Source organism: Prionailurus bengalensis, chromosome D4 (assembly GCF_016509475.1).
Source record: "Prionailurus bengalensis isolate Pbe53 chromosome D4, Fcat_Pben_1.1_paternal_pri, whole genome shotgun sequence".
NCBI lineage: Eukaryota > Metazoa > Chordata > Mammalia > Carnivora > Felidae > Prionailurus > Prionailurus bengalensis.
In genome coordinates this window covers 1,028,845-1,042,183 of record NC_057359.1, presented here as the reverse complement: position 1 = coordinate 1,042,183, position 13,339 = coordinate 1,028,845, and the positions used below count along the sequence as shown (strand labels likewise).

The following is a 13,339-nucleotide window of genomic DNA, read 5'->3' as shown; positions in this document are numbered from 1 at the left end:
AATAAAATGTAAGAAAAAAAAAAGACACAACAAAACAAGAGAACTACAGGCCAATATCCCTGATGGACACAGATGCAAAAATCCACCACAAAATACTAGCAAACCAAATGCAACAATACATTTTTAAAAATCATGCACCATGATCAAGTGGAATTTATTCCTGGTTTGCAAGAGTGGTTCGGTGTTTGCAAAACAATGAACGTGATACATCACATCAATAAGAGAAAAGGTACGAACCATATGATCGTCTCGACAGAAGTAGAAAAAGCACCTGACAAAGTACAGCATCCATTCTTGACAAAAACTCCCAACAAGGGGCGCCTGGGTGGCTCAGGTGGCTGAGTGTCCCACTTGGGCTCAGGTCATGAGCTCACAGTTCATGGGTTCGAACCCCCTGTCAGGCTCACTGCTGTCAGCACAGAGCCTGCTTCAGGTCCTCTGTCCCCCCCCTCTCTGCACATCCCATGCTCATGCTCTCTCTTTCAAAGATAAATACACATTTAAAATAAAACCCTCAACAAAGTAGGTTTAGAAGGAACGTACCTCAGGGCACCTGGGTGGCTCAGTAGGTTGAGCATCTGACTGAGCATCAGGTCATAATCTCACGGTTCGTGGGTTCCAGCTCCACATCTGTGCTGATAGCTCAGAGCCCAGAACCTACTTCAGATTCTATGTCTCCCTCTCTCTGCCCTTCCCCTGCTCATGCTCTCTTTCTCTCAAAACTAAATAAACATTTTAAAAAGTTTTTTTTAAAAAAGGAACATGCCTTGGGGCGCCTGGGTGGCGCAGTCAGTTAAGCGTCCGACTTCAGCCAGGTCACGATCTCGTGGTCCGGGAGTTCGAGCCCCGCGTCGGGCTCTGGGCTGATGGCTCGGAGCCTGGAGCCTGTTTCCGATTCTGTGTCTCCCTCTCTCTCTGCCCCTCCCCCGTTCATGCTCTGTCTCTCTCTGTCCCAAAAATAAATAAACGTTGAAAAAAAAAATTAAAAAAAAAAAAGGAACATGCCTTAACTACATATATACATGTGTGTGTGGGTACGTATATATACATATATATATACTTATATGCATATACAGGTGTGTGTATATGTATATGTACATATCTTTCAAAACCCCACAGCTAACATATTCAATGGTTTAAAACAGGGAGCGCTTCCCTCTAAGGCCAGGAACAAGACACGGATGTCCACTCTCACCACTTTTATTCAACACAGGGAGTCCTAGCCTCAGCAATCAGGCAAGAAAAAGAAATAAAACGCATCCAAACTGGTAAGAAAGAAATAAAACTTTCACTATTTGCAGGTGGCATGATACTATAAACAGAATTCCTAAAGACTCCACCAAAAAACTACTAGAACTGATAAACGAATTCAGTAAAGTCACAGGATACAAAATTAATACACAGAAATTGGATACATTTCTATACACTAAGTAGCAAGAGAGAAATTAAGAAAACAATCCCATTTACAATTGCACCAAAAATAATAAGATGCCTAGGAATAAACCTAACCAAGGAGGTGAAAGACCTGTCCTCTGAAAACTATAGAACACTGATGAAGGAAACCGAAGACATCACAAAGAACTCGAAAAATAGGACGCCCAGGTCGCTCTGTTGATCAAGCGTCCGACTTCGGCTCAAGACATGATCTCACGGCTCATGAGTTCAAGCCCTGCATCAGGCTCTCTGCTGTCAGCACTGAGCTTGCTTCAGTTCCTGTTCTCTCTCTCTCTGCCCCACCCAAGCTCATGTTTTCTCTCTGTCTCAAAAATAAATAAAAACATAAAAAAAAAAAAAAAAGACCTGGAAAGACAGGATGTCCATGTGGCTCAGGTGGTTGAGCGTCTGATGCTTAACTTCAGCTCATGGTCATAGGATCAAGCCCAGTGTCAGGCTCGGCACTGAACGTGGACCTGCTTGGGATTCTCTCTCTCCCTCTCTGCCCCACGCCCACTCACGTGCACCCACTCTCTCACACACGCTCTCTCTCAAAATAAATAATAAACTTAAAGAACAAAAAAGGAATGGAAAGACATACCGTGCTTATGGACTGGAAGAACAAATATTGTTAAAATGTCTGTATTACCCAAAGCCATCTACACATTTAATTCAATCTCTACCAAAAAACCACCAGCATTTTTTTCAGAGCTAAAGAAACAATCCTAAAATTTGTATGGAACCACAAAAGGCCCTAAAGAGCCAAAGCAATTTTGAAAAAGAAAAGCAAAGTATCACAATTCCAAATATTACAAAACCATAGTGATCAAAACAGTATGGTACTGGCACAAAAAACAGAGACGTAGATCAGTGGAACGGAACAGAAAACCCAGAAATAAGCCTACAATTATGTGGTCAACTAACTTTCAATAAAGGACACAAGAACATACAATGGGAAAAGGACAGTTTCTTCAAAAAATGGTGTTGGGAAAAGTGGACAGCTATACACAAAAGAATGAAACTGTATCCTTTCTTACACCACACACAAAAACAAACTCAAAATGGATTGAAAACCTACAGGTAAGACCTGGAAACACAAAAATCCTAGAAGAGAGCACAGGCAGTAAGTTCTCTGACATCAGCCATAGCAACCTTTTCCTAGACATGTCTCTGGAGAGAAGGGGAAAAAAGCAAAGATAAACTATTGGGACTACATCAAAATAAAAGGCTTCTGGGACACCTGGGTGGCTCAGTCAGTTAAGTGTCCCAGTCTTGATCTCGGCTCAGGTCATGATCTCAAGGTTTTGTGAGTCTGAGTCCCACATTCGGCTCTGTGCTGGCAGCATGGAGCCTGCTTGGGATTCTCTCTCTTCTATGCCTCTCTGTCTCTCTCAAAATAAACACTAAAATTTTTTAAATTAAAACAAAAAGCTTCTGCAGAGCAAAGAAAACCAACAAATCTAAAAGGCAATCTACTGAATGGGAGAAGATATTTACAAATGACATATCGGATCAAGGGTTAGTATCCAAAATATGTGAAGAAGTTAGACAACTCAACACCCAAAAAACAAACAACCCAATTACAAATGGGCAGAAAACAGGAACAGCTATTTCTCCAAAGAAGACATCCAGATGGCTAAGAGACACATGAAATCATCTCAACATCGCTCATCATCAGGGAAACACAAGTGAAAACCACAATAAGCTATTGCCTCACACCTGTCAGAATGGCTAAAATCAAAAACCCAGGAAACAAAAAGGTGTTGGAAAGGATGTGGAGAAAAGAGAACCCTCCTGCACTGGCGGTGGAATGCAAACTGGTGCAGCCACTCTGGAAAACAACGTGGAGGTTCCTCAAAAAGTTAAAATTGAACTACCTCATGACCTAGCAACTACATTTGTAGGTACTTATTCAAAAATACCAGAACACTAATTCAAAGGGATACACGCACCCTACATTTACAGCAACACATTTACAGTAGCCAAGACATGGAAGGAACCCAAGTGCCAATCGAGCAATGAATAAGGAAGAAGGGTTTATACACAATGGACTATTACTCAGCCATAAACAGGATGAAATGTTGCCATTTGCAATGGTACAGATGGAGCTAGAGAGTATTATGCTATGCAAAATAAGTCAGTCCAAGAAAGACAAATACCGTATGATTTCACACATGTGTGGAATTTAAGAAACAAAACAAACAAGCAAAGGGGGAAAAAAGCGAGACAAACCAAGAAACAGAGTCTTGGGGCGCCTGGGTGGCGCAGTCAGTTAAGCGTCCGACTTCAGCCAGGTCACGATCTCACGGTCCGTGAGTTCGAGCCCCGCGTCGGGCTCTGGGCCGATGGCTCAGAGCCTGGAGCCTGTTTCCGATTCTGTGTCTCCCTCTCTCTCTGCCCCTCCCCCGTTCATGCTCTGTCTCTCTCTGTCCCAAAAATAAATAAACGTTGAAAAAAAAAAATTAAAAAAAAAAAAAAAAAGAAACAGAGTCTTAACTACAGAGAACAAACTGGTGGCCACCCGAGGGGAGGCAGGGGGGTGGGCACGGGGGAAGAAGTTTTTTGGGGATTAAGGAGGGCACGTGCGATGGGCACTGGGTGATGTACGAGATGTTGAATTGCCACAGCACACACTTGAAACTAATGTTATTACACTGTATGTTACCTGCACCGGAATGAAAATAAAATGAAGCAAGATAAGTCCTTGCCAAGCCTGTGCTCGTCCAGACTCTCTGTCATCTTCCAGGAGTTTTATAGTTTTATAGGGTGCATTTAGGTCTCCCAGCCATTCTGAACTAATTTTGTGGAGTAAGGTCTATGCACATTCACTTCTTCGCATGTGGACATCCGACTGTCCCAACACCAGCTGTTGAAGAGGCGGGTCTCTGCTCCCCAGGGTTGTCTCTGCTCCCTTGTCAAAGGTCAGTTACCTGCATTCATCTGGGTCTGTTTCTGGGCTCGCGGTCCTGTTCCACTGAACTAGCTGTTCTTTTGCCAACATCGCACTGTCTTGACCCTTTCTTTTATCCTTTTCCCAAAAAATGTGACACGTGTTTAAGGAAAGCCAACATAAATTAGAGCTAGTGAGCGAGTATTCTGGGAAATCTTAGAATCCCAGCCTCCAGGGAACAGGACTGGATTTGAAAACTATCCGAAGCGAGCACACCCGCAGCCAACCGTCAGGATGCTGACCTCCGACGGGCCGCCCTCCCCGTCCTGAGCCACCCTCCTGGGCCTCTCCACCCAAACAGCCCCTACATCCTCTGTGGCCACAGGGAGATCCTAACCTGCTTCTTAGGCACTCCAGCTGCCGTGTTCACACCTCTTCCTTATCTGCCTCCGAGGCAGCCAGGAATTAAAACGGAGCACAGGCCCCTGCCGGCCCGCACCTGGGAGGCCCTGCACCACCCAGGGACGCCAGCCCCTGGCCACAGGCAGGCCTCCAGGCTCCTCCCCTGCCAGCCCTCTCTTCACAATGGTTTTGGGGTTTTTTTGTTTGTTTTTTTTTTTTTTTTTGCAGGGGGAGCTTCACGCTGGGTGCCTGCTATGTGCTAGAGGCCAAACACTTCTCAATAGTCCCCAAGACCCCATGAGGTCGGCTAGCACCATGCCCACTACACAGATAGGTAAACCAAGGCTCACAAAGGCAGGTGTCGTCCCCAAGGCCTCCCCACTGGGAAACTTGTGTGCCCAGGGTCCAAACGCAACAGGGCCCCTGCTCTGGGGCGTCTGTGTGCACTGGGCAGGGTGTCCAGCCCGGCTGTGAGGCTCCCAAACACCCTGCCCAGTGCCACAGGCAGTTTCCACCTCGCCGCTCAGCCACACGGACGCCCGAACCAACGTAGACCAGGTCAAGTGCTGTTCCCTCCAAGAGGTGATCTGGACTTCCGTATCATCACCTTGGGTACCATCCAGCTTCAGCCTGCAGCTGGCCCAAGCCACAGGCCCCAAGAGAGGCCTATGGCCACGCACAGGGCCGCGAGTCTGAGCCGTTCTGGAAGGTGAGTGGCAGGCACAGGGCCAGCCAGGACCGCAGGATGGCCTCTCCCCACACTCCCTCACCTCCTCCGTGAAGACCTGACTCTCACACCCTGATGTGGTCTGTCCGGCTCACTGCGGTACCCCCAGGCTGGAACCAGGGCACACGCTAAACCCACGCCAAGTGAGCCAACGAAACGCAGCAGCCTGCCCTGCTGCACCCCTCACCTAGGACCTGGCATCTGGAACCCTCCGGAACAGCTCCCTACCCACTTTACAATTTTTTTTCTTGCCGTCACATTCTGGCCAACGGCCTGCCCGCAAAGCTTGTACACCTGAGTAAGCCCGCAGCCAAGACCTGAAAGCACACTGGTAGCGGGGGAGATGCCCACAAGCCCTCCACGAATGAGAACAGGGTCCTCGTTCTGGGGCCCAAGTTCCTTGGCAATCAGGCCCTTGTCAGGCTCGGCCCCGTGCCCCAGGTCCAGGACCTCCAAGGACGCCCTGACAGACACACGCTGGGCAGCGGGAACGAGTCACGGGCACTCAGCGTGCCCGCAACAGCGACCCTCAGCTCAGGATGCTTACCTGTCACCACTGCGCACGCCGGCCTCGCCCACACCGCATCGCATTTTTGCACAGGAAGGAAGGGGAGGAGACCCATCTACCTGGGCCTCACCAGAACCGTGAGCCATAACACACGTGAAACACCACTCGGAAAAGCAAGCTCTGCCTTGACATCAACTGATTTCAAATTTCAGCTCTCGGACAAAACTCAGCGATAAAGACACAGAGATAAAAATAAAAACGCAGGGTGACCGCCAGCCAAACTGAGTCCTACGCATCATATTCCAGCAAGCGAGCACCATCCCCTCCACGTGTCCACTTCCCTCCCCTGCCCCATGTCACCCTGCTCGTGGACACTCCGAAAGCAGACAAGGCCATGGGTCTGAAGCTGCCAGCACCACAAGCTGGATCCCTGGCCTGTCTGTGGGGGGCGGTGGGGCACCTCAGGCCAGGTATGCAGCTCCGTGCCTGGCACAGGTGGGGCACCAGGGCCACAGGAGTGGCCTCTGGGCCGCAGTGATGCCAGGCAGCCCCCAGTATCCTCAGAGGACAGCAAGGACACCAGGGCACCCGCACACCCACACGTAACGAGCCACCCAGGGCCCAGGCAGGTGAGCAGCGCACAGACGTCTGGCTACAGCAGGCAAATCAGGAACACGCAGCAACCCCACGACCACAGGAAGGGGGAGCCGGCGGTCAGACGTCATCTGGTCTTGTGGTCCCCGGCCTGGAACCCAGGCCTGCCCCTTGGGCGTCCAGCCATGTCTGGGCAATGCAGAACAGCAGGACAACTTCATGTCAGTACCCGCGGGATGTAGGAACCTGTCCCCAGCTGGCGGGGCTCGGCTGCCGAAGTAGATCTTTAGGACTCCCCCAGCCCTGGAAAGGCCCTGCCAGTGCTCCAAGCAGAGAGTCAAGGCCCAGCACCCCCATGAGGCAGGATGATCCCCACACTGGGTGTGCATCTAGACACCAGCATAGGAAACATGGTTCCAGGTAGAGACCCTGACCCCCTGCAGGAGGCAGTGCCCAGCCCCACAAGAGCAGCTCCCCAAAGCCTTCTGCAGGGAGAACCCCATCTCCCCAGAAGGCAAGGGGCCATAGACAGGACAGGGCGGCATCCCAGAGCGGGTTGCAAAGGCTCTCTCCAAGCTTCTGAGAAAGTCACCAAAGGAACAGGTGACTCAGGAATGGCCACCTCCAGCCTCCAACAAGACTTCCAGATGCCAGCCAGATCTGGGCTGGCTGCATTTTCTCTGCTCAGGGACACACACCAGCTCAGAGGCGGCAGCAGGTAAGAAGGTGTCCTGCGCCACCCAGGACAGCGTCAGTGGTCGAGACCTGCCCCCGACACTGGGAAGCCTGGGACAGGGTCTGTGCAGGAGCAGAGCTGGCCACGGCACAGACCTGCGGACGCGATGAGCCAGAGAGAGCAGCCGTCATGAGTGAGTGTGCACTTCCTCAGCTGCTGTCTCAACGTGCTCTGGGGCCAGAAGGAAAGTTCATTCAAAAGAAAAGAGACAGGGAGGTAACTCTGTAAAATGGCTTCCCCCACAACTCAGCGTCAGCTCTGATCACCTGGGGAATTCAGGAGGTGACATCTCTTATTGCCCTTTGCTGTGAGACAAACACGCATTACTGCAAGGCTCTCTCAACACTAATTTATGGAAAGAAATTGGACGTCGTGGGGAGCTCACATCCTCCGAGCCAGACTCACTAGGTCTTACGTGTGGCCTCCCCCACCTCAGGCGGGGCACCCTGGGAGAAGAGTGGCAGTTCTGGCAAAGGCCAGCAGGAGCAGAGGCCCCAGCCTCCCGAAGGCAGGAGGGGGAAACAGACTTCAGAGAGGCGGTTTGGGGGCATTCCAAAGCAGCCAGCCAAGGCACTTCTGGGGGCTGAGGAAAGGGGCTCAGGGGGTGGGAGGACTCCTGTGGAGCTCCCCATGCTGAAGGCAACACTCCCAGTGACCCACCCTCCACTGACACTCCTGACACCCGGCAATCCCAGGGACCAGCAGAGGGTGGACACCTCCCCGTTAGGCACTAGGAAACCCCCTCCCCGGGTACAAAGCCAACATGCCACCTGTTGCCCTCCCTTGGTGCGCCCTGTTCCCCACGCTCACCTCCTCTGCTACGGACGCGCTCACCGGGGCTGGTGGCTTCCTCCCGTGATGCTACAATCCCCCTCACCCTCCCACCAACTACGTCTGTGTTGGCGATGGTGACCTTGGGGGGTCCTCAACAATAAACGGGGTAAACAACAGCAGGTTCTCGACGGCCGTCCAGCTGCTCCAGGTCACCTGGTGCAGAACCCCCTCGGGCCTGCCCAGCAGAAGCAGCTGACCCCAGAGGCTGCCCTCTTGCCGGGAGAAGTACTGGGACAGCTGTCGGCCAACGGGGGCTCCCCGTACCCCCCTGTTCAAGAACCACCACCAGACGGATGAGAAGCCCTCTCCAGCCTCCCCACCAGCACCCAGAGTCCAGGCTGGACAGCAGCCAGGCTCCAGGCCTGTGCTCTGCTCAGGGAGCCAGATGCAGAGTAAGAGGCTCCTGAGGGTCACGTGCGCCCGCAGTGCCTCATCACTGCTGAGGCCTACCTCCGCTCCCGCCCAGCACCCTGCACAGGCCAGCCGTGGCAGAGCACCAGCGGGTGCCCACGGTGACACACGGGGTCACCCGGCGAGAGGGAGAAGGTGGGAAGTCAAGAAGCAAGGCCTCGCTCTAAACCCCAGGCTCCCCTGCCCCCTCTCCGGTCCTCCCTTTCGGATTTCCAAAACCCCGGGCCTCTTATGCAGCAGTGACACCCAGCTCACTCCCCGTCATCCTCAGCACACCAGGGCCCCAAGACCGCAGACCACCGAGGCCACCCCTCAGCAGGGCCCAGAACCTACAGCCACGACGGAGGAGAGCTCAGTCCCTCCTGAAGGACTCCCCAGGGCGCCAGCAGCCCTGCCAGAAAGACCCCACATGTCCACTGCAAAACCAAGTTGCTGCAGGAAGGGGTGGCCTCTGGAGCTCCTTGTCTCGGGAGAAAGGCTAAGGACAGGCCGACACCCCGAAAATTCGTGGGGCTCCCACTCATGCAGGGGCCCAGAGAACAGAACGACCACATCCGGTTTCTGAGCCAAAAAAGCAGGCGGCCTGCAGTGTAGCGGGTGGCCCTGTGTCAGGCATGGAAGGCCCTCTGACTTTACAGGGTGCCAGGGTCGGCTTACACCCAAGCAGCGGCTCTCGCACAGGATGGCCAGTGCGGGACAGCTGCCCCCACCCCCAACGAGGGAGGGCCTGTAAACACCCACTCTGACAGGCACTGCTCTGGCTTCCAAGGCTGGCCCGGGGCAGCTCGGGTTACCGTTTATATAATCTCTAGGGCCGGGCGGACACAGCCAACGTGAGGGCAAGGTTATGAAAAATGCATGCCCAGAGCCTTTACATCAGAAGAAAGAAAAAAAAAAAAAAGCCTTACCCGCACCTTGCGTGACTGGGTTCTAAGACCTCTCCCCCATTCACTTTGTGAGCCAGTGGGCCCTGGGAGCTGCAGGAGGGCACTGACCACTTCCAGCCCGGGGCAGGCCGAGTCAGGCAGCCCCCAAGCATCCCCAGCTGGGACGCCTACCCCTTTAAAGACTCCGGAAGGTGCTCACTTAGGGGCAGCTCCAACACAGGGCCCCGCAGTTCCCACACGCAGCTGCTGCAAAGACGCCACCATTTAGGCCACCTGGGTGCTTCCAGCCCCGAATCGGGAATCAGGAAAGAGCCAGACGGACAGACACACCCTCCAGCGCGGGTCCACACTGTGCCACATTTCACCGCCACACGCCGGGAGGTCTCCCCTCCAGCACGCAACCTGACCCCCACAGACGGTGCGCACACACAGGGGGACACACGCGGCTGCCCCCTAGGCCAGACCAACCCCGCGCACCATCAAGGCTGCTTGGACGCACTCGCCCACCGCCCACCTGCAGCCGGCGCCCTCACCTGCAGCTCGCACCAGGCCACCTCCACCCAGGTCTCCGTGTCCAGCCCCTTGTAGACCGTCTTGAATGAGCCTCGGCCCAGTTCGATGTCGAACTTGAGGAAGCGGCCGTCCAGGGAGGTGGCCACGGCCTTGAGGTCCTCGTCGTCCTCCTCCTCCTCGGGCTCTCCCCGGCGGGCGCGCCCTGGCTCGGGCCTCGCCTCCGGCGCCGCCGCGTCCTCCCGCCCCGCCGCCGCCGCCGCCGCCGCCGCCTCGTCCTCGCGGGGTTCTCCGGGGGGCGCGGGCGCGGGGTCCGGGCCGGGCTCCTGCGCGCCCGCGGGCTCGGGGCCGGGGTCGGCGGGGCTGCCGGGCGGCGCGACGGCGGCGGCGGCGGGGGCCGCAGGGGCGGCGGGGCGGCCGCGGGCGCGCTCGGCGATGAGGCGGCGCGTCTTGCAGAGCAGCAGCACCCGGCGCTGCAGCGGCTGCGGGGGCTGCGCGCCCGGCGCCTCGGCCGCCTCCAGGCCCGGCGGCTCCTCCTGGTCCGACTCCACCACGCTGCGCCGCAGGAAGCGCTGGGGCCCGGGCCGCGCCGCCCGCGCCCTCGGCACCGCCGCCGGCTCCGCCATGCCCGCGGGCCCCGCGCCGCGCCCGGCCTCCGTCAGCGCGCGGGGGCCGTCCCGGCGGCCGCCATCGCCGTCCATCTCTGCGGGCAAGGACACCCGGCCCGCGTGAGCGCCGGCCCGCCGCACCTGCCCGCGCCCGCCGCGGGAGGGCCCTGCGGGGCTGCCCCGGGGGAGGGGTCTGCCCACCGGCCCCCGAGGCCCGCGTTGGGGAGGGGAGGGGAGGGGGTAGGGCTCCTGCCGGGCCGCCCCTGGGGAGGCCCCCCGGGGCGGGCTGCAGAGGAGGCCGGGGGAGGGGCGCTCCGGGTCGTCCCTGGGCGGGAGGGAGGGGGGGGGCGCCGGGGCTAGGCTTGCGGAGGGGACAGGCGGGAGACGGGGAGGCACCGGCCGGGCGGCGGCTCCACAAAGGACGCGGCCCGGGGCGCAGGAGGGGCGCGCGGGGAGGGGGCTGCGGCGGCGCGGCGCGCACACAAAGGCGGCGGGCGGGGGGCTCGGCACTCACAGGGCGAGCGGGCGCCGTCCATGCCCGCGGCCCGGCGGCCGGGGCGCGCGAGGCGGACGAGGCCGCTCTCCGGGGCCGGGGTCCTCGCCGGAGGCCGGGGGGCCGAGTCGTGCTGGAGGCCGGGGTCCTCGCTCGGGGCTGGGTCTCGGCGCTGCTCTCTCTGCCGGCCCGCTGCGGGACCGCGCTCCCGCGTGCTGCTCCGGCTCGGATCGGCTGCGCTCGGGCACCGGCTCCGACCCGGCGCGCGGAGAGGGCGGGGCCTCGGCTGCCCGCCCCCTGCCGGCGCGCGGGGAGGGCGGGGCCTGGCACGCCCACCTGGCCGTGTGCGCGCGCGGCCACCTGCGGGCCGGCTTGTGGTGGCGGCCGCGGCGCTCCCGGCCCCCTCGGGCTCCGGAATGCCCCGCTGGCTGCTGGCTGCGGAGAGTCCGCGTGTCCCCGAGAGACGGCACAGACTCACCTCCTCACGTGTCCCGGCAGGCGCGCCGGACCTCGCAGTCCTGTGCCAGGGCGGAATGGGCAGGCTAGAAGGTGGTCCCCCCCCCCACCCTCAGGAAGCGACCTGAGCCCGGCCGCCAGCCCAGACCCCAGCCTAGGGCCTTTCCACCTCTCATTTCAACAGGATCCATCAGGAGGGGGAGCATTGTGATCACCATGCCCACTCTTGCCGCTGAGCAAACTGAGGCCCTGAGATAGAAGTTATCTGGCCTAAATCCCAGAGCTCACAGACAGAGGCTGGACTGCGATGCCACTGGACAGCGGCTTGCGGAGGCCTCCAGGAGCCCCTCCGCCCACAGTGTTCTTTGTCCCCCACCCTCGTCAAATGCCATCCCCCCCCCCCTCCCCGGGAGCCTTTCCTGATCTCTCCCTCCCTCTTCCTCTTCTGGACTCCCACAGACAAGACCCTCTAGGGGGCATCCTGAACCCTCTTGCAGAGAGGTGGCCTATGGCAGATTACCCTGCAGGTACTCCGTGCGAGGCCCTGGGGACCCAGCGACTGAGATGCGGGAGCGAGGGCTTGGGCCGACAGCTCTTCCCACTATTGTGCTGCCCCTGGCCTGGGGTGCCATGAGGCAGGCACACGCGTAGACTCAGATACGAGGGGTCCCCAATGGGCTCCACGCCATGGCACAAAGTAACTCATGGGACACCAAAACATCACAGTCGGGGGGGAGGTGCCACCCACTGTTGCCCAGAGCAGCATGATGTCCCAAGTGCTGGAGCCAGTGGAGGGAGACCCGTTAAACGAGGGCGGACATCCCTCCCACCTCTGCTCAGTGACACCCAGTGGTCCTGGGAGAATGTGCACCATGGAAACAGGCAGATGCCACAGATCAGGGCCTCTCCCCTCAGAGGATGGTTCCACAGTGTGCTGGCTCCAGGCTGGGCATTTGGCACAGAATACGCTTTCCAGTCGTCACACCTACCTTGTGTCCAGCCCAGAGCCCAGACCAGCTCAGCCTGCCTGAGACCCTGCGAGGCAGGCATCTGAGCAGGACTTCCCAGGGAGGGGTGAGGGGGCCTGCTAGGCCACGGGGTGGGGGTGGGGGTGGGGCTGGTGAGGACCTTTCTGTCTGGAGGCTGGAGACCCCTAGCCCTGCCCTGCCATTTGCACAACCTTGAGTGAGTCCTGCCATAGCAACGCCTCAGTATCCTCTGCAGAGCCAGCCTGGCCATCCTGGTGTGTCCACCTCAAAAGACTGCCGGTTCCTCCGACAGTTGGTGAGTCTTCTTGGAGGGCACCCAGAGTCCCAAGCCTGTCCATGCTGGACACAACAGGCCTGTTCAAGGGAAAACTGACAAGGGCTTGAGCTAAGTGTGTTCTAGACAGACTCCAGGCAGTCCAGCCTCCTCCCTGCCTCCTGGGCCATACTGGCAGCAAGCGGGCATCGTGCTTGTCTGGTGATGGAAGAGATGGCTGGACATTCACAGCATCACCTGCAGGCTCTGCCCATCTCCAGCTGGCAGGTGTGAGTGGTATGACAGCAGTGCCCCCACATCGCAGGGGCAGACCAGGCCGTGGGTGAGTCGGGAGAATCTGTCCCTGAATGCTCTCTCAGACCTTAGGGGTGGTTTCAGGCAGCCGTGCTTACATGCCTCCAGTGATAGGGAGCTCACTCCCTCTGCTGACCCATGACCATTGGAATCCATGGCTAAGCAGCTAAGAGACAGGTCACAGTCCTCTTTTGCAAGGACCCTTGGGCTGGGCTGAGGAGCAGGTCCTGGGATCAGGAAGGAGGACCCTGAAGGATCTTTGGACAGACCTTGAGACCAGGGCTTTGCCAGG

At 57.5% G+C, this 13,339-nt stretch overlaps 1 protein-coding gene across 1 annotated transcript in view; it reads right to left on the bottom strand.

Annotated features, from left to right (window-relative positions):
- WNK2 (WNK lysine deficient protein kinase 2) overlaps window positions 1–10,649 on the bottom strand; it is a 132,458-nt gene extending 121,809 nt beyond the window's left edge. The window contains 1 exon segment of the mRNA XM_043566746.1: window positions 9,957–10,649. Coding sequence (XP_043422681.1) covers window positions 9,957–10,634 — 678 coding nt within the window. The 5' untranslated portion in view covers window positions 10,635–10,649.
- Between the last annotated feature and the right edge of the window lie 2,690 nt (window positions 10,650–13,339).